The sequence below is a fragment of the Vipera berus genome, assembly GCF_964194415.1.
Source record: "Vipera berus genome assembly, chromosome: 5".
NCBI lineage: Eukaryota > Metazoa > Chordata > Lepidosauria > Squamata > Viperidae > Vipera > Vipera berus.
This window is the reverse complement of record NC_138207.1, coordinates 102,025,433-102,050,177: the sequence shown is the minus strand read 5'-3', so window position 1 is coordinate 102,050,177 and position 24,745 is coordinate 102,025,433. Positions and strand designations below refer to the sequence as shown.

The 24,745-nt window shown below is 41.6% G+C and overlaps 1 protein-coding gene across 3 annotated transcripts in view; it reads left to right on the top strand.

Annotated features, from left to right (window-relative positions):
- Window positions 1-24,745, top strand: part of LOC308669163 (calcium-activated potassium channel subunit alpha-1) — a 463,457-nt gene that overhangs the window by 295,560 nt on the left and 143,152 nt on the right. For all 3 annotated transcript variants that reach the window (XM_081329724.1, XM_081329723.1, XM_081329725.1), the window contains exons 12-16: window positions 1,408-1,490; window positions 3,327-3,396; window positions 5,679-5,834; window positions 10,588-10,697; window positions 16,968-17,036. In XM_081329724.1, coding sequence (XP_081185850.1) covers window positions 1,408-1,490; window positions 3,327-3,396; window positions 5,679-5,834; window positions 10,588-10,697; window positions 16,968-17,036 — 488 coding nt within the window. The remainder of the gene's footprint in view (window positions 1-1,407; window positions 1,491-3,326; window positions 3,397-5,678; window positions 5,835-10,587; window positions 10,698-16,967; window positions 17,037-24,745) is intronic.

Sequence of the window (24,745 nt, the reverse complement as noted above, 5' to 3'; positions counted from 1 at the left end):
AATATAACCCTTTTCTTATGGAATTTCAACAGAATCGCTCTATGGGGCCATAGCTGTCTCTCGATCCAGCCACAAAGCTTGAAGTCTAGACCAGAGGTCCCCAAACTTTTGGGCACCAGGGACCGGTTCTGTGGAGAGAAGTTTTTCCACGGACCGGAGAGTGTGTGGTTTTGTGTGCTGCCTGCATCCCGCGGATGGGACTTTGCTTGTTTGTGCGGACCGGTTGCTGGCATCCCATGACCCGTTACCGGTCCACAGACCGGAGGTTGGGGACCCCTGGTCTAGACCTTGAAGACTATATGTACGAGGGCAATTTTGAAATAACAGACAGACACTCACAGATACATAATTTTTATTATACACATTAGAAAACTTACAACGTTACATGTCTTGCAAGGTTTGAAATGAAGTGTTGGGGGGTCGCTCGGCACCAAATCTGGGTTCTGCTTTGGACTTTCTCACGTGTTATGCCGAGGAAGGAGAACAGTTGTGACAGCGATGAGACCTGGGTGTCATACGTAAACCCCGAAAGCAAACAGCAATCAATGGTGTGGTGTCATACGCACTCACCACAGAAGCCCCCAAAAGCTTGGCAAACATTGTTTGCCAGAAAAGTTATGGCAATAGTATTCTGAGGTGCCAAAGGAGAAACTGCTAGTGAAGTTCACAGAGTGTGGTTCAACCATCAATTCAGACATCTACTGTGAAGCATTACGCAAACTCTGATGAGTGTCGGGGCCCGCTGACTTCCGGTGTGGTGTTGGTTCACAACAATGCTTGCCTGCACACCCCTAGACGCACCCAAGAACTTTTGAAGCAGTTCCCTTGGGTTGTTTTTGATCACACACACCCATAGCCCAGATTTAGTGCCAAGCAACAGCTACTAAGGAACCTTGTAACACATTATGACAAGGTCCTCAATTTGAGTGGCACTTATGTCGAGAAGTCTTGTAATGTTGTAGTTTTCTAATGTGTATAATAAAAATTCTGTATCTGTGAGTGTCTGTCGTGGATAACCAAATGGAGGTTTATTTCCGAATTGCCCTCGTATCTATAAAATAGAAGCTGGAAGTTGTTAGTCCGTGGGCACACTGTTATTCAACCTGGGCAACTTCCAGATGTGTCAACTTTGACTTTATTGAATTCTCAATAATGGCCGTGCTGGCTGGAGGTGTGAATCCACACATCTGGAGGTTGATCTAGATGCATGCTTTTCCTTGTAACATCTGGATGTCGAAAGGAGCCTATGAATAATAGCGTTCACTTGCATGGAATTCTTCATGTGTCTGCCATTCAAATCTACATGTCATCTCTTCACCCAGATTCCACAAAAGCCAAATAACTTTGAAAATAAATAACAAAAATAGCTGCTTTTTATGCATGTACGTTTTCTCCTTTGATGTCCAGATAGAGTCAGCAGATGCTTGCCTCATCCTTGCCAACAAATACTGCGCGGATCCAGATGCCGAAGACGCTTCTAATATTATGAGGTAATTTAAGATGTAGCGATTTAATTTTCACTTTTGAGGGTTTCAGCCTACACCAGAACGTTCAGTTGCCAAAACATGGCTGTGAACAGAGGGAATATCAGAGGTTGCACGTCAAACTTGGTTTCTGGGGAAGGTGTGGAATGCCTAAGGAGAGTCTCAGCCATCCAGGTCATAGTTATGCCAAAGATGCTTTTTCAGGAGGCAACTGGACTTTCTTGTTTTTCTTTGAAGACCTTTCTTTGAAGACCTTTCGCTTCTCATCCCAGACCTTCAGCTTCTCAGAGCTGAAGAAGCTTCTTGAATGAGAAGCGAAACGTCTTCAAAGAATAAACAAGAAAGTCCAGTTGCCTCCTGAAAAAAAGCACCTTTGGGGTGGGTAGAGAGACACTAAAAATGGAACAAGAGTGGAATAGACTGCCTGGTCCCTGAAAAGGACACCAAACAACTCCACTTTTAGGTTGCTTGTGAAAGTTTGTTGTCCTTGTGGACTGCCTACACAAGCTAAGATGTCCGATTCAAGGAAGGGCAGAGTTAGACGAGTCTAAGAAGTCATGATGTCAACCATCTTCCTTAATTGAGGAATTCAAATGAAAGCATCTGGCTGAAGATGCACAACGAAGATCTTTGTCCCCCAAAACTGAGGATAAATCTCCACCTAATGGCATAACGCTGACTATCTTAAGTCTCAGAGAGAGTTAAGAGAACTTGTGGACCTTGTAGAAGAGTGACATACTGTATAGGTAGTCCTTCAATTACAACAGTTTACTGAGTGACTTTCAAAGTTACAACGGCGCTGGAAAAAAAATGACTTACGACCATTTGTTACAGTTACAATCTGTGTAGCATCTTCCCCCCCCCCACGGTCACGTGATCGAAATTCAGACGATTGGCAACTGGTTCCTATTTATGACGGTTGCGGTGTCCTCCAGGGTCACGGGATTCCCCCTTCTGTGACCTTCTGACAAGGACAGTCAATGGGGACCGTGTTGCTAACTGAACAACTGCAGTGATTCAGTTAACAACTAGGACAGTAAAGGTCATAAAGTGAGGCTCCCTTAACAAACGTCTCGCTTAACAACATACATTTTGGACTCAGTACTTATTTGTATTGTTTTAACTCGCCCTGTAAACCGCCCTGAGTCCTTCGGGAATAGGGCGGTATATAAAATCAATCAATCAATCAATCAATCAATCAATCAATCAAATAAATAAATAAATAAATAAATAAATAAATAAATATATTTTATTTTATTTTATTTTATTTTATTTTATTTTATTTTATTATTTTATTTTATTTTATTTTATTATTATTTTATTTTAGTATTTTATTTTATTTTATTTTATTTTATTATTTTATTTTATTATTTTATTTTATTTTATTATTTTATTTTATTTTATTTTATTTTATTTTATTTTATTTTATTTTATTTTATTTTATTTTTTTATTTTATTTTATTTTAATTTTATTTTATTTTATTTTTATACCGCCCTTCTCCCGAAGGACTCAGGGCAGTGTACAGGGCAATACAATAAAATACAATATATAAAAATTAAAAAGAATATTAAATACAACAGCCCAATTCAATAAATTAATACAAAGCGTTAAAATAAATAAATAAATAAATAAATAAATAAATAAATAAATAAATAAATAAATAAATAAATAAATAGTGGTTGTAAATCAAGGTCTGCTTTTGTTAATCTATCATAGCTAAAAATCAGGAACTTGTGGACACCTTTCACCTGGGCTTTTTGAAGCTGTCTACCAAGAATAAATATGAAACTATTTCCGAATTAAAATGACAAGAATTGCACTTTTTTTTATCCCCTTTTCAGAGTAATTTCTATCAAGAACTACCACCCCAAAATAAGAATCATCACTCAGATGCTGCAATATCACAATAAGGTAAGGCATATTCTGACATTTGCCGTCAAGGTTTTCTGATAAACCATTTCTCCAATAAATGGCCTGGGAAGACACTAGAACAGAGAGATTAAGGTGTAATATCTTAAGATATTTATTGCTAAGTTAAATTATTTCTCTTCAAAGTCTCTAAGAGGTTACTTTGAATAGTCCTTCAAACTTGCCCATGATTAATTGGGAAAATATTGGCTAGGATATTGGTGGGACTGGCTGTCCCCCTTTGTCTCTTTTTCCCCCACAACCACTTCTAGGCACAGGGACATGTTCTTCTTTCTCTCAATTAAACAATAATAGAATAGAATAGAATAGAATAGAATAGAATAGAATAGAATAGAATAGAATAGAATAGAATAGAATAGAATAGAATAGAATAGAATAGAATTAGAATGGAATGGAATGGAATGGAATGGAATGGAATGGAATGGAATGGAATGGAATGGAATAAGGAATAGAATGGAATATGGAATATGGAATATGGAATATGGAATATGGAATATGGAATATAGAATAGAATAGAATAAAATAGAATGCAATGGAATAGAATAGTGCTGGAAGGGATCTTGGAGGTCTTCTAGTCTAGCCCCCTGCTCAAGCAGGAGAATCTATACCATCTCAGACAGGTGAATGTCCAGTCTTTTCTTAAAAACTTCCAGTGATGGAGCACCCATAATTTCTGGAGGCAATGTCTGTTCCACTAGTTAATTGTCCTCCCTGTTAGGAAGTTTCTCCTTAATTCCAGGTCACTTCTCTCCTTGATTAGTTTCCATCCATTGTTTCTCGTCCTGCCCTCTGGTGCTTTGGAGAATAACATGACCCCCTCTTCTTTGTGGCAGCCCCTCAAATACTGCAATGCTGCTATCATGTCCCCCCTACTTCTTATTTTCTGTAGACTAGCCAAACCCAAGTCCCGCAGCCGTTCTTCGAATGATTTAGTCTCCAGGCCTTGGATCATCTTAGTTGCTCTTCTCTGAACTTTTACCAAGGTCTCAACGTCTTTTTTGTAGTATGGTGACCAAAACTGGCTGCAGTATTCCAGGTGTGGCCTCACTAGGGTTTTATAAAGCAATACTATTACCTCGTGTGATCTTGATTCTGTGCCTCTGTTTACACAACCCAGAATTGTGTTGGCATTTTTTGGCTGCTGCTGCACACGGCTGGCTCATGGTTAAGTCACATGGTGGCTGTGACTAGGGGGGCTTTCGCCCAGGTTCGCCTGGTGCGCCAGTTGCGGCCCTATCTAAGCCGGGATGATTTATGCACGGTCACTCACGCGCTCGTGACCTCTCGTCTAGACTACTGCAACGCTCTCTACATGGGGCTTCCCTTGAGGACCACCCGGAGGCTCCAACTGGTACAGAATGCAGCTGCGAGAGTTGTGTTGGGAGTCTCCGGATACTCCCATGTGACACCTCTGCTCCGTGAGCTGCATTGGTTGCCAGTTGTCTTCCGGGTGAGATTCAAGGTGCTAGTAATGGTGTTCAAAGCCCTCCATGGCATGGGGCCGGAGTACCTCAGGGAACATCTGCTGCCGGCATCAACTTCCCTCCGCCCTGTGCGCTCCCACAGAGAGGGCCTCCTCAGGGTGCCACCGGTCAGAGAATGCCGACTGGTGGCCCCCAGGGGGAGATCCTTCTCTGTGGGCGCCCCGGAGCTATGGAACCAGTTACCGGTTGAGCTCCGGACGGCGCCCGATCTGCGCTCCTTTCGCCGCGATCTGAAAACATACTTGTTCGAGCAAGCCGGCCTGGCCTGAGGGGGGATTGGTGGGGGTTTTTTATCATTTTTATTGGGGTTTTTACTGTGTATCAATTGTATTTTAATCGGGCATGCATTTAATTATTTTTTAGTTTTTGTAAATTTCTGTGTTTTATTCTTGCCCTGTACACCGCCCTGAGTCCTCCGGGAGAAGGGCGGTATAGAAATATTAATAAATTAAATTAAATTAAATTAAATTAAATTAAATTAAATTAAATTAAATTAAATTAAATTAAATTAAATTAAATTAAGTGATCGTTCACTAGGACTCCAGGGTTTTGTTTTGTTTTTAGAAAAAACTAAAGATATTCCCTCCTTTTCCTCTCCTCCTCTTGCCTTCCTGACTAAGTTTTGAAGGATCCTGGCTGACCTGTGTTTTTTGTTCTCTCTCTCTCTCTCTCTCTCTCTCTCTCTCTCTCTCTCTCTCTCTCTCTCTCTCTCTCTCTCTCTCTCTCTCTCTCCCTCCCTCCCTCCCTCCCTCCCTCTCTCTCTCTCTCTCTCTCTCTCAGGCCCATCTGCTAAATATTCCAAGCTGGAATTGGAAAGAAGGGGATGATGCCATATGCCTTGCAGAGCTGAAGCTGGGGTTTATTGCCCAAAGCTGTCTGGCACCAGGCCTATCGACCATGTTGGCAAATCTCTTCTCCATGAGGTCATTTATAAAGGTAGCATCTCGTTTTATTTATTACGGGAGATTTAATGGGATTCGGTTCTCCACGGGGGCCGTGCAGAGTGCGTGGCTTAAACTCAAAACAGAAAGGAATCCGTCAGCATTAAAACACAGAACAATCTAGAGCACCGAAAAACAAAACCCTTGGCTATTATTACAGATTGGGCAAGAGGCCAAGATCCTTCCTAATTGCATTTTTATTTGGCACATCCCCAGCCATTAGAGATTGTCCACAGCACAATCTTTCTGACTCTTTATTTCTTTTTAGATAAACCATATGTTTATCAACAGAGAAATCCTTTGCAGTTAAAAATGCCATTTCTATCCAAACCACCAATGGGGGGTGGGGGTGGGGAGAACAAAGAAAGGCATAATGTTTTTTTTTCCCCTTGAATGTTTTTGCCTCCATCAATTGGCTGGGTATCCCAGACTACAATCCTAAATATGGAAGACAACACGTATTTGTACCAAAGTCCAAACTTCCAAAGAGAATCATTCGTTCCGATCATTCGTCATTCATCACTCATTTATTTCATTTCCTCCAAGATGTGCCCCCGGGATTTATGAGAAAATCATAATTGTGTAGCTTAGTAATGCTCAAACATTCTCAGGCGTTTGTGCCAGCTTGTTCCCTTGGTGTTAATTTGCTCTGGTTCTCTCTCTCTCTCTCTCTCTCTCTCTGTGTGTGTGTGTGTGTGTGTGTGTGTGTGTGTGTGTCTTTCACTCTCTCTCTTTGCTCTGATCTCAATTTTTCTCTCTCCCTCTCTCTCTCTATCCCTCCCTCTCTCTCCCCTATCTGTCTATCAACTTCTCTCTCTCTCTCTCTTTCACTCTCTCTCTTTGTTCTGATCTCTTTCTCTCCTTCTCTCCCTCCGTCCCTCTCCCTCTCTTTCTCTCCCTCTCTCTCCTCCTCTCTCTACTTCTCCCTCTCTCTTCTTTCTCTCTCCCTCTCTCCCCCTCTCTCTCCCTCTCCCTCTGTCTTCTTTCTCTCTCTCCCTCTCTCTCCCCTATCTGTCTATCAACATCTAACTACCTATCTCATTCTCCCTCTCTCCCTTTTTCTCTCTCCCTCTCTCTTCTCTCTCTCTCCCTCCCTCTCTCTCCCCTATCTGTCTGTCTATCAACTTATCTCTCTCTGTGTCTCTCTCTTTTGGCCACCCTGTCCAATTTGGGAAATTGGGTTGATTCTTTTGGACAAATGTGATCCCGTGAAATGAACTGTCTTCTTAGAAAGTCATTCTTGGAGGGCTTTGATAACATGGCTCACCCAGCAAAGACGCTGAGCTTGTCAGCTCGAAAGCTGTCAGTCCAGGTTGGAGACCTGAGCACCATGTGTTGGGATGAGCTCCTGTTCCTTGCTGCAGCTCCTGCCCACCTAGCAGGTTGAAAGCATGCAAATGCAAGTAGATCAATAGGTACCATTTCATTGGGAAAGTAACTGCATCCCGTGAGCCTTTCGTGTATAGCCATGCTGGCCACAAAACCATGGAAATTGTCTCCGGACAACACTGGCTTCCTCGGCCAAGAAATGGAGATTAGCACCACACCTTTAGAGTCAACATACAGTACACAATATAGAGAACAAAACAAAGAGCAACAATTGAGAAGAGCAGCAAAGATGATTAAGGACTGGTGGCTAAACTTTGCGATGAACAGTTGCGGGAAATTGGCATGCCTAATCTAACAAAGGAAATAATTAGGGGCGACATGATTGCATCTTACAATATTTGAGGGGCTTCCCCAGAGAAGGGGGGGTCAACTTATTATCCAAAGCACCTGAAGGCAGGACAAAAAGTAACAAAGAGAGACCCAACGTAGAATCAAGGAGAAATTTCCTGACAGTGAGAACAATTAAGCATCTGGACAGCTGGCCTTCAGAAGCTGTGGGTGCTCCATCACTGGAGATTTTTAAGAAGAGATTGGACAACCGTTTGGTACACGGTCTCCTGCTTGAGGAAGGGGTTGGACTAGAAGACCGCCAAGGTCCCTTCCAATCCTGTTATTCTGTGTTCTGTAATAACAACAATAATTCACCAGGCATCGAGAAACATTACAATTAGCAACAACGTGTGTTGAAAAGTGTCTTCTGCAGGGTTATTCTACAGCCCCCCCTCAACCCCATCCCCAGTATATCTGGGACAAGGCAGTGGCCTCCTCAATTTCTCATGTGTTTTTGAGACTAACAAGGAAATGCTTCAGGCAAATAAACTTGGAGCATAATATACTGTACATGTTAGAAGACTGCCCAAAAAAATACCGCCCTCCCCCCCCCCCAAAAAAAAACCCCTTAGCAGAAGTCCTGCCATTTTGGAAAATGTAGATTAAAGTGGAGAGTTTCCTTCCCCTCCTCCTTCCCAATTGATTGCAGAGTAGTAGAAACCATCGTAAATATTACGCTTGTCAACGACAAATCTCCGTGATAAGCAACGACACTGCACACATTTTTTTTCCTTCAAAGTAGCAGTTTTCATATGGAATCTCTTAATTTGCAGCAAACGCACATCGTGATTGCAAGATAATCTAAGCCCAGGCCGTTTGGTTGGGTGTAACCAATCAGAGTTCTGAAAATGGTTTCTTTTTTAAAAAAAAAAAAAAACCACGTACAAAGAAATGCAATGAGCAGAATTCCAAACAATAGATTCTGCTAGTTAACAGCGTTCAAGACAAGTAGAGGTCCGTTGGGGGTAAAATAGCAAACCTTTGATCAATGTGTAAGCATTTTTAGGCTTGTCCATTACTGATAGGGCAAGCCATTTTGGTATATAAACAGAGAACAGACCTCCCTCTCGTCTAGCGCTGATGATGTTACCTAGTTGGGTAGCAAGAACATCTGGAGGGAAGCAACCAAACTCAAAGACCACCAAGGACCTCACGGATCGAGTGTCATTATATGCTTTTCCCCTATCATGTTATAGTTTGCTTTAAGCATGTTGAGCCACATTGATCAAGCAATGGTAATGTCATTACCATACCATGCCAAGCTGTAAATCATAGTTCATAAATCATGAGTGTTGTGTTCACTTACCAGACTTAAGCCACAACCCAAGAAGGCAAGTTCAGCATAGTGCAAGGAGGGAGGCTTCCCTTGATTTAACCTAACTAGCTAATTTGATTTTATTTATGAGATACATAGGGCTGATTTGCTAAGTAGAGGACGTGAGAACTAGCGAGGCTGTGAGAAGTGTAATCACAGGCCTTAAATGAGCGAGAAAGGCTTGCAATAAATTCATGGGTGATTTTAAAAGAGCACTTCAAATGGCCCGAGAAACAATTGTTTGCTTTCCTGTTAGGTGATTCAACGCAAGACTTCAAGTTAGCTGGGCCCTGTGATGGCTGATATTAGATACATTAAATCACCTGTTTCTATACATTATTGGCTAATAAAGTTGTAAGAACAACAGTAGGTTTCATTTCAGCCCAAAGGTTTTAGCTATAAAACTTCCGTTTGTTTTTGCCGAATAAACTAATTCAAGGGTATAAATCTCTCTCTATTCAGTATTCTAGTTGAAGAAAATAGATGTGTGAGTTTCTTTTCAATATCATGGACAGGGACCCCTGGTTTTATCACCATTTCAATTTTTTTGAGGGTGGGGGTTTGTGTGTGGATGTACTAGAAGCAGTTGATAAACAGTATTCCTCAAATGTCTTTGGATAGTTCTGAAGATGGATCTCTTCCGCTTACAAGATTGCCAAACTTTGTCAGAATAAAAAAAAATAAATCAGCTGTAAATGAAAAGTTTGAAAAGAATAGGCTGCTTTCACGCTTTTATTGAACAGCACAATCCTAAAAGTGAGCTACAGCTTTGTAACATTTGACGGGTAGCGATTCCTATCTAAAAATCCTCTCCCACTGGGACCTCGGGAATACTTGAGGCAACACCGTGCCTGTAAATTTTGCAAGTTTGCAAAAATGTGAAAAAGTCGTGGCAACTCACTTGGGCATCAAATAAACATTATGCACACTTTGATCATGACTCTGCGCATTTAAGCAAAAACACTGTTTTTCTCCCCTCCAAGCATTGTAGAAACTCAGTTCTTCGAATGCTATGTGAAGTTCCCAGAAAGGTATTTTGTGTTCAGAATTATCCAACCCAATTCCTATTTCACAAATGGGTTGTGGGGGTTTTTTGTGTGTTTTTTTTAGTAAGTTCGTGTTCCCCAAAGCTCTTGCAACATAATAATAATAATAATAATAATAATAATAATAATAATAATAATAATAATAATAATAATAATAATAATAATAATAATAATAATAATAATAATAATAATAATACCACCAGAGAGAACCAGAGCAAATTAACACTAATGGAACAAGCTGGTACAAAAATGTCCACGTTATGTTCTGCCAGCCATATTTTTCACAAAAAATGTTTTTTTTCCTTAAATACTCTGTGTGTGTTTTTTTCCTTTTGTTTTGCTTTTTCATCTGGTCAATAATAAAAAGGAAAAAAGAGGAAAAAGAGAAAATTAAAGAAACTGAACAGGCATAATACAGAAGGCTTTTCTCTTTTTTTGTTTTTGAAAGAAAAGTTAAATATAATTACCAACCTTAATTTCCTGAAATTGATTGGTGTTACTCGCAGCACATTGATTGCTAAGCACATCGATTTGTGCTTAGAGTGTAAGCCACCCTGAGTCTTCGGAGAAGGGTGGGATATAAATGGGATTAAAATAAAATAAAATAAATTTCCCATAAAAAATGCAGCTGCTTTTTTCTTTCTTTCTTTCTCCTTCTTCCTTTCTAGATTGAAGAGGACACTTGGCAGAAATACTATCTGGAAGGTGTAGCTAACGAAATGTACACAGAATATCTTTCCAGCGCTTTCGTTGGCCTGTCATTCCCTGCTGTTTGCGAGTAAGTACCTTTTGCAGCCATGAAGTCTTCTTTCACCTTCATCCTAATCTGATTTTTTTTTCCTTTTGGCTAAAATGCTGGAAAAAAAACAACAAAGCAGTCAAGGAAGAAATTCCTGACAGCAAGGTACTATGAAACGGCGAAACGCTTTGCCTCCTGGAGTGACGGGTGCTCCGTCCCTGGAAGTTTTCAAGAGAAGATTGGACCACCATTTCTCTGGAAGTAGAGATAGTTTTAGATTGCTCGAAAAGGAATACAAGAAGCATAAACAGTCAGCAACAGTTTGATTTCTCTAGAGCAGACATGTCAAACACAAGGCCCGGGGGCCGCATCCGGCCCGCGAAGTGGTTTCATGCGGCCCGTGAAGCCATCCTGGAAACAGTGAGGGAATGGCCCCCACTGCCTTGGCCCTGGCCCAGAGACCCTCCTTCTGCCAGAGACCCTCAAATCTGTCCCACTCCTGCACAGGCCCCCATAGGCACCCTTGATGCGAACGATGTAGAGCTGGCCACGCCCACCCAGTAGGCCATACGCACTCTAGCCACGCCCACCCAGTAGGCCACGCCCACCCAGGCCACACCCACCCGGCCCCCTGAGGGCAACCGCAATGCTGATGCGGCCCTCAATGAAATTGAGTTTGACACCCCTGCTCTAGAGCTTCAGCTGTTCAGTAGTCCCAAAGGTGCTTTTTTTCAAGAGTCAACTGGACTTCCTTTTTTCTCTTGGAAGACGTTTCACTTCTCATCCAAGAAGATTTCTCAGTACCGCTTTATAAACCCTAGTGAGGCCACACCTGGAATACCGCAGCCAGTCTTGGTCATCATATCACAAAAAAGATGTTGAGAGTTTGGAAAAAATTCAGAGAAGAACAACTAAGATGATCAAAGGCCCGGAGGATAAAACATACAAAGAACGGTTGCAGAACTTGGGTTTGGCTAGTCTAGAGAAAAGAAGAAATAGGGGAGACATGATAGCCGTGTTCCAGTATTTGAGGGGCTGCCACAAAGAAGAGGGGGGTCACATTCTCCAAAGGACGAAAGGGCAAGACAAGAAGCAGCGGTTGGAAACTGATCAAGGAGAGAAGCAACCTGGAATTAAGGAGAAACTTCCTGACAGTGAGGACAATCAACCAGTGGAACAGAAGCTGCCTTCAGAAATCGTGGGTGCTTCATCAGTGGAAATTTTTAAGAAGAGACTAGACATTCACCTGTCTGAGATGGTATAGGTTCTCCTGCTTGAGCAGGGGGCTGGACTAGAAGACCTCCAAGGTCCCTTCCAGATTCTATTCTATTCTATTCTATTCTATTCTATTCTATTCTATTCTATTCTATTCTATTCTATTCTATTCTATTCTATTCTATTCTATTCTATTCTATTCTATTCCTTATTCCATTCTGTTCCGTTCCGTTCCATTCTGTTCTGTTCTGTCTGTTCCGTTCCGTTCCATTCCATTCCATTCCATTCCATTCCATTCCATTCTATTCTATTCCATTCCATTCCATTCCATTCCATTCCATTCCATTCCATTCTATTCTATTCTATTCTATTCTATTCTATTCTATTCTATTCTATTCTATTCTATTCTATTCTATTCTATTCCTTATACTATTCCTTATACTATTCCTTATACTATTCTATTCTATTCTATTCTATTCCATTCCATCCCATCCCATCCCATCCCATCCTCTCCTTTTAAAAAAGCACCTTTGGGACAACCCTGACCTGGATGACTGAGAATCTCCATAGACATTCAACTCTTCAGTGTTTATCCAATATCATGGTCAGGGGAAAGCCCCTTTCCTGTTTCCTGTTGTCCTCTTGTAAGTGATTGTGTGATGTTTAATAGGCTTTGAGCATTTCTCCAAAGCTGTTGGGTAGTTCTTGCTCTGATCTTGCCGGTTTGTAGAACGATATGTGGGAGGGCGTGGTCCAGAGTGTTTCCCAACAGTGAGAACTATTTCCTAATAGTAAAAAAACTTCACTATTCTCACTCCTGCGAGTCCCTTGGACTGCAAGGCGATCAAACCGGTCAGTCCTAGAGGAGATCAACGCTGACTGCTCTTTAGAAAGCCAGATCCTGAAGCTAAAACTCAAAATACTTTGGCCACCTAATGAGAAGGAAGGACTCACTGGAGAAGAGCCTAATGCTGGGAAAGGTTGAGGGCAAGAGAAGACGGGGACGACAGAGAATGAGGTGGCTGGATGGAGTCACTGAAGCAGGAGGCGTGAGCTTAGATGGACTCCAGAAGATGGTAGAGGACAGGAAGGCCTGGAGGAACATTGTCCATAGGGTCGCGATGAGTCGGACACGACTTCGCAGCTAACAACACAACAACAACATTCTCACTGTTGGTAAAGGCTTAATAAATTCCCTGACAGTGAGAACATTCAACCAGTGGAACAGAAGTTGCCTTCAAAAGTTGTGAATGCTTCAACACTGCAGACTTTTAAGAAGAGACTGGACAGCCATTTGTCAAGCAGTCTCCTGCTTGAGCAGGGATTAGGGTTAGGGAGGAGGAGGAAGAGGAGGAGCTATGCTGGCTCAGGAATTCTGGGATTTGAAGTCCACGAGTCATAAAACAGCCAAGGTTGCCTACCCCTGGGCTAGACATACCTGGCTCCCTCAACCGTTCATCATACATCGCATCGATCCCTAAATATCAAACAATCTAAATGTACTGACAGTCAGCAACATTTAGGGATGGCTTTGGAATTTTTTTGTACCGTGTAGTGGAATATGAACATTTTTAATATACAACTAATGATGAATGTTTTTAAAAATAACACACCAAACAGCTTCGCAATTCTGAGCCCATTTAATCTTCTTTAAGCCTAGAAAGAACACTTTATTATTATTAAATTGAGATTAAAAAATCTTATTAGGTAGGACATACGTCAGGGGTTGTATTATAGTTTTTAAGCAGAGACGTATCTCTAACTGGGGGTTAGATTAACATAAGAAGTAATTACATTTTCACACAGGTCACGATTAGCTGCAATTTATAAAATTTACGGACCGCTCCATTCCAGCAGCTGAGAAGTTTCCCAGAGATTAGAAATTTACTCTTTGAAGAAAAACTGAAAAACCTCCAGGTTTCTTGTGTCTGCTTCTTTCTGGGACCGCATTTTGCAGGGATGTTTTTCAAAAGCCACTTTTCCAGCATCCGTTGCTTTTGAATTTCATCCTGCCCGTGAGTCCTAAAATGGATTTCTAAATTAAGTAGTCCTCATGGCAAGGGTTTGCAAAGGTTTATGATTGCCCCATTAATAGCCAACATTAACATTTCCCATGGCTACTTATAGAGTCTAGCAGATGTAACACCGTGTAATCTGCCAGGCATAAAATTTGGGATGGCTTCTGTGACATTTTGCAGGGTAACTAAATGTTTCCCAAAGGAAACGTATTGTCGGGATGGATGTTGAAACTCAATCTTAAAACAATTGTTTTACACGCCCCTTTTTTTTAACACGCCAAGTTTATCGCTGTCAATTTTATCTAATGTTAGGCATAATCATAAAGGGGGGAGGTTAATGAATTTTAGTTCTTATCCTCTAACACAGACATGTCAAACACAAGGCCCGGGGGCCGGATCCGGCCCGCGAAGTGGTTTCATGTGGCCCGCGAAGCCATCCTGGAAACAGTGAGGGAACGGCCCCCACTGCCTTGGCCCTGGCCCAGAGACCCTCCTTCTGCCAGAGACCCTCAGATCTGTCCCACTCCTGCCCAGGCCCCCATAGGCACCCTTGATGCCAATGATGTAGAGCTGGCCACGCCCACCCAGTAGGCCATAAGCACTCTAGCCACACCCACCCAGTAGGCCACGCCCACCCTGGCCATACCCACCTGGCGCCCTGAGGGCAACCGCAATGCTGATGCGGCCCTCAATGAAATTGAGTTTGACACCCCTGCTCTAACATTAGAACACAGGTAACCCTCAATAGCTCATTTAGTGGCCCTTCAGAGTTCCAGGGCACTGGGAAAAAGTGACACGACTGTTTTTTCACCTTTACGACCTTTGTAGTATCCCCGTGATTTACTGATTCGTATTTATGACAATTGCGGTGTCTCAAGATCACATGTTTTAGATTCGGATGCCTGATAACTGACTCACATTTACGACGGTCGCAGCATCCCAGGGGTGTGTGTGCCCCATGAATCCGGGGTTCACTTGATAACCAGGTGACTTTCTTAACAGCCGCACTGGTTCCCTTAACAAATGTGGCGAGAAAGTTGTGAAACGAGGGCAAAACTCAATTAACCAATGTCTCACTTAATGACAGAAACATTGGGTTCCACTGTGGCTGTAAGTCAAGGTAGTGCTCTTGAAATAGGGAATACTCTGATCTTTTGCCTCTCTGATTGCTGGTTGAAAGTTGCTGGTTGAAAGGGCTGAAAGTCAAACTTGGCCAACATTTGAACGATGATCTGGAACAGATGCTGCCCTCAGATGTTGTAGGTGCTTCATCACTAGAGGTTTTTAATTTCACTTGTCCAAAATGGTCTAGGGCAAAGGTCCCCAACTTTTTGGGCACCAGGGACCAGTTCCATGGAGAGACGTTTTTCCGCAGACAGGAGGGTGCGTAGTTTTGTGTGCTGCCTGCATCCCACGGATGGGGCTTTACTTGTTTGTGCAGACAAGTTACTGGCGTGCCACGGACCACTCCTGGTCCACGGCCCCGGGAGTTGGGGACCCCTGCTCTAGGGTCTCTTCCTTGACCAGGGAGTTGGACTAGATGACCTTCAAGACCCCTTCCAGCTCTATTCTGTCTGTCTGTCTGATTGGTTGATTGAGCAGGTGAATTGTAATTATCTGTTGAGGACTGACCACTTGCATTCATTAATGTAGGGTTCTTCAAACTTGGCCCTTTGATGACTTGTGGACTTCAGCTCCCAGAATTCCTCAGCCAGCATGCCACAAAGGGCCACGTTTGAAGACCCTTGCACTAATGGATCAAGAGAAGTCCAAAAATCATAAGGCAGGACCCTGAAAATAACATATCAAGAAAATAACATAGATATTTTATACTTATATTAGAAAATAACAGATATAGTTATTTTATACTTACTTATATCAAGAAAATAACAGATATAGTTATTTCCTGCATATTTCAATGAATTAAACATATAGGTTCTACCTCCAATTTATATCAGCCCCTCCTCTTCTGATTTAAATAGAGTAATTTATTCCCTTTTTTTTGAAAGATAAGATGATCATGGTTTCTGTAAAGAAAATTATATCTGTATATCTGTGTTAAAAATCACCGTGTTTCTAATGCTTCATAGTTACAATTGATTTGAAGGCAACCTATGATGGTCATTTCTGCTTTGGGAAGCATCTGAGCATAAAATGCGTAGCGGGGGAAGGGATTCAGAGGTTTATCAATCCTGTGAACAATTGAGATCTTTCCAGCCAGATAAATATAGAGCAGGGCGTTTCAACCTTTCCACCCATTGTACCACTTTTAGAATATGGCAGCATGCGAGTACCACCAGTCGCCTAGCAAGGTGTCAAAAACTTGATAACCAAACCCACCCACCCACCCCAAAAAAACAAAACAAAAGGAAAAAAGTGATGAAGTACACATAGTTCTCAACTTACAAAAGTTCGCTTACAAAAGTTCGCAGCGGAGGTGGGGTGGAGGTGTGTTTGGTTTTTATTTCCCCCCCCCCGTCTGCTGGGTGGTTGCAGCAGGTTTGGGTCACTTCAGGTGACCCTGGGACACTGTGACCATCATAAATATGAATCAGTTGCCAAGCATATGAATGTAAATTACAAGACCCTGGAGATGCTGCAACATTCCAGCTGATCGGCGCTTCTTCTGGGCTCAGCGGAAGTGCTGGGATCAGCGCCAAGTTCCAGCTGGAGCCCGGCGCTGATCCTGGTGCTTCCGCTGAGCCCTGACAGCCCTGCAGCTCCAGCCGTCTCTCGCTCAGGCTTGTGCGGTGCTGCCACCGGTTCAGCTCGTTCCCCTCCCCCAGTACCACTTTTCTAGGACGGTCGCGTACCACCTGCCAGGTGCCAATGTACCACAGGTGGTACCCGTACCACTGGTTGAAAAGCCCTGGATTAGAGAACTTCTGTTGATATAAATATTTTGTTGCTACAAAAGGTCAGAGAGACTTTGACGAGGTTGAGGAGTGCAGGCAAAGAGCTAAACTACATTTTAGAAAGGTCTGTATGTAGATAAGAACAACAGCAAAGTATTTATCAACAAAATGAATACAATATTCTGCTTTTGTTTTCCTTCCCTCCACTTTCTTTCTGGCAGGCTGGTCTTTGCGAAGCTAAAACTCTTAATGATAGCCATAGAATACAAGTCGGAGGAGCGGGAAAGCAGGTATGTCACGATCTAGCAAAAGATTTTCATCGTGCATCTTTGATTATTTGGCCTGCTTGAATTTCTTTCTTTCTTGCGGTCCTTCTTTTCCTTTCTTTGTTTCTTGCCGTTTGGATGGGTGTTTATATTTATAAAAGAATTTTATATTCCAGGCACACTGACATCATGGTGCCAACATATACCTAATCAAAATTGATGAAACGCACGGTTTTAATTGAAATTGCCCCTAAAACAGTCCCCCTGAACTGTAAAACGCAAGTTCTCAATTAAAATTACACCTAGGCAAAGTTGATGAACGATAACTTAGAATCCTGGTTCAGTTCTTTCCTTGGTAATTCTACAACTTATTCATAACCCAGTACAATCTAACCAGGGTAAGTATCTCCAAGTGTCGTACGTAAATCTATACATAGGATTGATTGGCCTAATTATAGACTTTATAATATGAATTATGGAAATATATATATATATATAAATATATATATATATATATATATATATATATATATATATATATATACACACACACACACATACACACATACTGTATATATATATATGCACATCTATATATATACATCTATCTATCTATCTATCTATCTATCTATCTATCTATCTATCTATCTATCTATACATATATATAAAGAGAGAGATATGAGTGACTGACCTCTGTGAATTCCATGGTATCAAGGGAATTATGATTGGGTCTCTCCATCCTAATCTGACTTTCTCAATTTAAACATGTCAGAGAAAAAAATCACAGAGATAAATTATGTATTGGTTCTCTCCCCAGTAATAAAAAAAGTCCTTCCTCCTTTTGCATAGTTCAAGGTGAACCAAGTTTTTCCCCCCAGCTTCTCTCCTTTAGTTTCTTCTCCTGCTTAGAGTAAAACCTCCATCTAAATCTACATTTGAGGGGTCCTTGAGGATGTCTGAGCTCTGAGCCTGTTTTGTTCTGTTTTCTTGCCGACATTTCATTATCCAAAGTAGGGAACATCATCAACGCTAGTCATTGGGTAATGAAATGTCGGCAAGAAAACCACCCAGCTCAGAGAGCACCAGGGACCCCACAATTCTCCTTCTCCTCCTGCTCCAATACCCTTCCATGTAGCACTGGTGATGTTCCCTAGTTGGGTCCTGCAACCTCTGCAAGAAAACCACTCAGCTCAGAGAGCACCAAGGACTCCTCATTTTAACCCTGAGCTACAAATATTCTCCTTTCACGATAAAGGTAACATTTGGCAGCCACATCTGACATACCGTCATAGTTATTTTCACAGAACGGGTCAAACCTGCTGGACCTACTGATGTGACTGGGAAGCACTTTGAAAAATTCAAAGAATTCAAAGAGGAGTAGAAAATGAGTACTTCCGGGCAGGCTTGAAATAGCCCCTTGGAATTCAACACCTCAAATGAGTTTATAACTATGTTACATTTCTTCCCCTGCATACGAAGATGCCTTAGCATCAGGATGTCATTTCAAGCAGAGATCAGTTCTGTGACACCCATAATCTGCCCTTGTCATTTTTTAAAAAAAAATATTCTCTTTCCACATTATCGATTGGTTTCACCCTTGTGTCAGGTTTTTTTTTTAATTTCCTTCTTCTTCATTGCTTTGTGAAGTGTGCGCTTTACGTAAAACCCAGATTCAAATTTCCTATTTATGCCAGAGTTTAGGGCAATCGTAACCCTGTTTTGTCATTTGCCTCTCTTGTAAGACACCATGTGCGAAAAACCAAACCAAAACAAAAATTCCCAGGACCCCGGTTATTCGTTTTATGTTATCGAACATTGATTTATTTTAGAGACATCCCATTTCCAAGAAGCATGAGCGCCAGCCTTTTCACCATTTCATTCAGGAATACATTGACAATAAACACTGGCACTCTTGCAGCTCCCTTGATACGATCTAAATGAAAAAAAAAAACAAAACAAAACTTGATTTTGACCCAGGCTGCTCATTACTAAAATGGATAACAAACACAAATGAAATATTAACAACAATTGCTTGCCCAAGCTTTCATTAGCACTTACGTTCATGAATTCCACGTCTGTTTCTCTGCCGTAATTTCTTTTGTTGCAAATTACTAACGTGTTTAATAGCCACTGTTTCCCTTTCAGAAGTACTGGACAATCTATTTCCCCTTTAATTGAATGGACCCCCTTTGTGGCCTTCAAAAGGACTTGGGAATTACATATTAGATTAGCCCAAGGGTCTTCCAACTTGGCCCTTTTATGACTTGTGGACTTCAACTCCCAGAATTCCTCAGCCAGGCACATGTGAGGAATTCTGGGAGTTGAAGTCCACAAGTCATAAAAGGGCCAAGTTGGAAGACTCCTGGATTAGCCTAGATCAGGGGTAGGCAACCTTGGCTCTTTTATGATTTGTGGACTTCAACTCCCAGAATTCCTGAGCCAGCCACGCTGAGGGGAAAGGGAGTTTCCAAGCTGAGCCATGCTGGCTCAGGAATTCTGGGAGTTGAAGTCCGCAAGTCATGAGGGGGCCATAGTTCCCCCATGCTGGCTCAGGAATTCTGGGACTTGAAGTCCATGAGTCATAGAAGAGCCAAGGTTGCCTACCCCTGGCCTAGATTAAGGAAGAATCCCGGGAATTTAGACAGATAAGGCTTGAAAGAGTGGTTTGCATGCAGAATTTTCTTTTAAATGCAGATAAGCAGAACCAAGGTCATTAATCACTGATCCTTTAGTGATATCAACACTTCTGTTCAGTGGTAACAACATAGAGTTGAAGATGGTCTACTAAGAGTTTTGCTCAAACCTTCAATCATGTTCCTGCCATGCGGAAAATCATAGCCCATAGCAACATGCTTACGTTGTTAATTAAATCTTTGGGGAAGATGCCCCCAGACAAAATGTGTGTATTGTGAAAACAGGCAGCGAAATTGGTCCTTCTTCCAATTCCTAGCTGGATGACGGATCTGAGAATCAAGGTATCCCCCTGAAATCCCTTTGCATTTGTGTGTTTTTTTTTCCCCACTACAGCTTTGGTAAAAAGGGATTTCTAAGCATCATGCAATATTTGGCCATTTGGATCGAATAAAGATACCTTGCTGAATTTTTTTAAAAAAAGAAATATAGTCCGTAGGCCTTTGATGTTCCTTGAATTTTCAAGGAAAAGTGAAAAAAAAATTGAAACGTCCCTGTACTCTTTGAGAAAATTTCTAAAATAACTGTATAATTCCACACGAGCCCGTTAAAAAGCCACGATCTCTCTCTCTCTTTTTTTTTTCCTTTTGGTCAAATTCTAATTTGGTGGTGGCTTTATTTATTTATTCATTTGCCAGCTCTAATTAAAAAAAAGTGAAACATAAAAATAATAATAAAAAAATAACATTCTCCTCTCACATTCCACACCCCCCCCCATGTTTATCCCTCTGTTGGACCTGGCTCCTTGTCTCTCTCCATTTTATTTGTCCTCATTTGTAGCGCAACTTCCTTTTTTAAAAAAATAAATAAATTAAAAAAAGGAAGGAAAATAGATTTGGAGGATTTCAAAACAAAGTGAAAGTGTTGTGGGGTTATTAACTTTATTTATTTATTTCATTTCGCGCCCCCCCCTTTTTTGGGGTGTCTCTTCATTTCTTATCCAAGTGTTTGATTTGCAATATTTTTTTTCTTGTCGTTTGCAGAAGCCGAAAACGGTATGCATTCTTCGTTACCTTTCCTTCCAACCTCACTCCTACCTCCAATCCTTCTAACTTCAGGACTAATTCCTTACCAAGAATACAGGAAGATAACACCTTTGTCTATCTTTCACATTTGTATATGTATATATATATAATATATATATATACATATGTTTTATATATATATAGAGAGAGAGAGAGCCCCAAAGTTTCAAAGAGGAGAGAACAGTTGGTTTCTTCATATATTTTTTTATATTTTTTTTGGTGTGTGTCTTCTGCACTAACTTCTTTGCAGGAATAACGCCCCGCCTAAATTAAATTTAGTCCCGTTGCCTTAGGAGAAATGATTAAGCTGATAGGAAAAATTATCTCAGATTTCGTTCAATAGGAGAATTGTCTCTCCTGTCCAGTACTCCTCTTCCCATTTTTGTGTACTTGCATCTCCTCACAACAGTGTCTGCTTCGTGTCTATTAACTTTTGCTACGTGTTGCTTTTATGTTTCCCCCCCCTCCCTTCAAATTCCCACATCAAGCGTTCTTCCAGAGTTCCTGTTCCACCATCCCTTCCACTCTTCATTAGTAGAGTCCAAATGCCTTTTCAGGTTTTTTTTTGGGGGGGGGTTTGGTTTCATTTTGTTCAGGGTTTCGTTCAGCCGAACCCTGAATCAGAATAACTGAAATATCAGCCCACCCAGAAGCTACTACAGTTCTAACCGTGGCCCCTTGGTGTAGCTTCTGGTTTTTTGTTTTTTTGTAGAAAAACTGGAATATTTGACTGGGTTGACCTTTGTGCCGGTCTGTTTTGCGTTCATCGTGCGGGTGGCATTCAGTACTGAACGTGAACCAACCTTATTTTATTTTTTAATTTTTATTTTAATTCCATTTATATCCCGCCCTTCTCCGAAGACTCAGGGCGGCTTACAAGCTTAGCAGTAGCCTTCATTCTATGTATATGCCTGCTTGTTAGGGCTTTCACACAAACCCCCAAGCGGCATTATTACAAAGTCAGCTTAATTGCCCCCCAACAATCTGGGTCCTCATTTTACCTACCTCGGAAGGATGGAAGGCTGAGTCAACCTTGAGCCTGGTGGGACTCGAACCTGCACTAATTGCAGGCAGCTGGTGTTACTTAAGGAGGCATTAGCCCACTGCTCCACCTAACCTTCCATTCAGTTGTTGCGTCTCGAAAAAAACAACAAGGCATGGGTCACCAAATCCCTTCTGATCTCTCTTTCATTTCATTCATCGGGAGGCCTCTAACTTCACCCTGGCATGGCTTACTTCTTGAGCCCTCCCGCCGAGCCTTTTTTGAATGGCATACCTTTAGCCGGTTGTTTTATTTCTCCTCTTCCTGCTTCTGTCTTCTCATTCTGTGTAGTCTGTGACCTTCTTTCTGTTCCGTTTTTCTATCCTGTGGACGTGGAGTAGATTTGTGAACAAGAGACCTGGCTTCCTGACAGTTTGGCATTATTCATATGATCCAACTGCAGAGAAGTTACTGCAACACTTGGCATCTTCAGAGGATCTGCAGATGTTGCACCTCTTAAATGGCTTCTTGTTTACCAGTAATTTTGAACCTCGTGGTAAAGGCATGCATAGCTGTGGGGGGGTGGGGGAGAAAAAAAAAGTGTGCGTGATTGAAAAGTGTTCTGGCTTGCTCCCAGTGTAGAATGACACAAATCTTGCTTAAGTTGGAGCAATCAGTTGCTCGTTCGTGGGCACCCTTCGGCTTTGGAAGACGTTGGGCTTGATCCGCTTTGACTGAAGGCAAATTTGGGCATCGTAAAAGAAAAGCTCCTAAATCTTTCAGCCGTCCCCATCTATGACGAAAGACTTAATTCTCTGGGAGCAACACTTAGCACGGCTTGCTGTAGTGATGATGCAGCAATACTGCTCTGTAGCTTTACAATGTGTTTTGTCATTTGTCTTTTCGTTGTTGTCTATGGGTGATTTATTTTCCTCTTTTTTGTAAACCTGCATTAACATTAGCTGGAAAAAAAACCTGGAGAGTGCTAGCAGAGAGATTATATGCTCCCCAAAACCAATACTTGTGCATGTTCTCTATGCAATTTATGAATATGGTCTCCAGAAACTCTGTGGGCACGCCTGACCTATGGAACCATTTACCGGGTTGAGCTCCGGATGGCTCCCGACCTTCGCTCCTTCCGACGCGATCTAAAAACATATCTATTTAAGCAATCCGGTCTGGTCTGACGGGTTTAATTTTAATTGTGGTTTTTAACTTATCTTCTACGTTTGGGCAGTAGGGCTTAATTTATTCTCAATTTTCTGTATTTGTGCATTTTGACATTTATGTCACTGTTCACCGCCCTGAGTCCTTAGGGAGAAGGGCGGTATACAAATCAAATAAATAAATAAATAAATAAATAAATAAAAGGGGGGGGGAAAGCCATTTTTTCCCCCTGTCATTCATAAATACTTCAACGAGTAAAGTTCATTTTAAGGAGATCTTAGTGGACTGTTTGCCATAGCCCGTGGACCAATCTTCAAGAAAACTTTGCCTGCAACCAGGAATGTCCCATCTCTCTTACACTAAATGCAGCACTGCATCGTGGTGGTGAAAAATATATTTTATTGTGATCTTAATTGCACGGGGAATGGTACAGCACATCTACCATCGCATGAAAGTTATTACTATGGCTTTTTTTTTTTTGGTCACTCATCCCATTGAAATGCATTGACATTCGACCTCTATCTGAGTTCAGAATATTGTAGATGTTTGAGTATGCTTTCAGTACTGATGCATACAAGACAGAAATTTGGACTTATTCGCTGATGCAACAGTATGCATTTTAATGTTCTGGTCTCATTTTTTTCCTTGAGAAATATTAGAGCAGTTGATGTGCCATTAGCTTCCCTAGTATCCAAGACCTAAAAGAAAATATTGGCATTTTATTTACAAGAAGGATCTCTAACTATCAGAAGGAGATTGAAGGTTAAACTACATGTTGCATTAAGCATGTAACGCATAACTGACCTACCGTTCTTTTTGGCTCCAAAGATAGTTGAGAGAGAATTATTATAGGCTGAGATTTTTTCTTTTTTAAAGCTTAATTCCGTCCACCCCCACCTTATGTTTTCTGAATTTCTATCTCCTTCGTGGATGTTAGGAATAAAGGATAAAAAAAAATGTCCAGGCAGCAAACAACATAAGTAAAATGTTGAGAAGTTAAAGCTTCTTTCTCTGCAGTGCCAGCTTTGAGGGTAAGGGAAGATTGATCAGAATGAGGGAGGCAGATTTATACCACTGCAATACAAGACTTACTTTTTTCTATGCACGTTGCAACATTGCACCCAAATGGAGAGAGACACTTGCAGAATGATGTTGTGACACTGTTTTGGTCAAAATGAGGCAAGCAACGAGATCCCATCCCTTGTGTTTATGAAGGTTGCAATCTAGGGATCCTACTTCAGAAGTAAGGAATCCCTATGGATTTTACTCTGACTACATGGGGCAGCGGCTCCCAACCTTTTCTATACGCTGCAGCCCTGGAACGCTTCCGATATATTCTCACACCCCTTACAAAAATTATGCACGTGCGGTATAATTTTGAAACTTCCAAACCCAAGTTTTTGCACCCCCCTGGAATCTTGCCTCGCACCCCCAGTTGGGAACCCCTGACATAGGGGAGGGTGCTCGTCTCTGTTTCAAGACCATTGTGCATTGTTACCTTCCCACTGAAGTGGTACCTATTTATCTACTCACATTTACATGTTTTCGAACTGCTAGGTTAGCAGGAGCTGAGGTGAGGACGGGAGTTTACCCCGTCACATGGCGCTCGTTCTTGAACCTGGCTGCCTGCTTTCCAGCCTACAAGCCCAGCATCTTAACCATCGAGCCACCACACGGCCCATCAAACATAAGAGTCGGTGGTGTGTTCTGTGCTTAATGTAACGTGTAGATTGACCCATAGAACTGGAAGCTTTATTTTCACAGACGGAGCAATGGCTGAACAGTTTGACCCACATTTCAAATTTGTCTTAAGATTTAACTAAGGCAAGGTAGAGTTCTACTGAAATTTTACGCTTTCCTAGCAGGAA